General features: G+C 67.4%; 1 protein-coding gene across 1 annotated transcript in view; it reads left to right on the forward strand.

Annotated features, from left to right (window-relative positions):
• Positions 1–17: 17 nt before the first annotated feature.
• The window catches only part of WDR13 (WD repeat domain 13), a gene marked incomplete at its 5' end in the record, with an annotated part of 7,520 nt that continues 6,479 nt past the window's right edge, over positions 18–1,058 (forward strand). Inside the window, 2 exons of the mRNA XM_026044795.1 lie at positions 18–263; positions 1,016–1,035. Coding sequence (XP_025900580.1) covers positions 18–263; positions 1,016–1,035 — 266 coding nt within the window. The remainder of the gene's footprint in view (positions 264–1,015; positions 1,036–1,058) is intronic.

Genomic DNA, 1,058 nt, shown 5'->3' on the forward strand with positions numbered 1-1,058 from the left:
CGCCTGACGCCGCGCGCAGGTACGCGGCGTCCCGCGCGCCGGGCTGGCCGCAGTTCCGCACGCAGTACATGCGGCGCCGCAGCCAGCTGCTGCGCGAGCACGCCGCCGGCGGGCGCCTACAGGCGGACGCGCGCCGGTGGTACCTGCGCGTGCGGGGGCAGCTGCTGGCGCAGCGCTACGGGCCCCTCTCGGAGCAGAGCAGCTGCCGCGGCTACAGCAACAGCCTCCTGCGCGGCAGCCGCACCACGCTCGACCGCATGGAGGTACAGGCGGCGGGGCGGCGGGCAACAGCCGGCCTGGGGGTTGTGGCGCCTTCCCCGGGGGGGTGGATGGGCCTGGTTGTAGCTGTTGGGATGCTTGTCACGCTGTTGGGACACTTGACACGGTGTTGGGACGCCTGTCACCGGGTTGGGACGCGTGTCACGGTGTTGCGACACCCGTCCTGGGGGCGTTAGGGAGCKGTGACACCCGGCCCAGGGACCCGGGACACCCATCCTGGAGGCTGCGACTGTAGGCGCGCTGTTGCCACACCCGTCACGGTGTCGGGACACCCGTCCCTATAGTCCCCATAGGGTGCGTGGGGAGGAGCCGTAGAGCCCCCATAGGGGGTGAGGGGCCCTATAGCCCCCATGGGGTGGGGGGGAAGGACCATATAGTCGCTATAGGGTGGTTCTCTATGGACCCTATAGCAGCTATAGGGTGTGGTGGGTCCCTATAGATCGTGTAACCAGTATAGGGTGGATTCCTATAGGCTGTAAGGCTCACATAGGGTGCGGTAGGTACCTATAGATCTGGGGGGGACCTCTTGTAGTTCTATAGGGATCAGGAGAGGTTGCCCTTCCCCATAAGTAATAGTTGGGGGGGGTCTTGTGCCCCCATAGGGGTTGGGGGGTTGTTTCCGTGTCTATAGGGACTGGGTGGATCCCTGTGGGGGTCCCTATGGGGGCTGGGGGGGGCCCTGGTTCCTAGGGGGTCCCTATAGGCTCCCCTATAGCCCCCTCCCTGCCCCCCCCAGGACTTCGAGGACGAGGGGCGGCCCCGGGGGCAGCGGCGCTCGC

Source organism: Nothoprocta perdicaria, unplaced genomic scaffold (genome assembly GCF_003342845.1).
Source record: "Nothoprocta perdicaria isolate Ctin4 unplaced genomic scaffold, notPer1 scaffold_1057, whole genome shotgun sequence".
Lineage (NCBI taxonomy): Eukaryota > Metazoa > Chordata > Aves > Tinamiformes > Tinamidae > Nothoprocta > Nothoprocta perdicaria.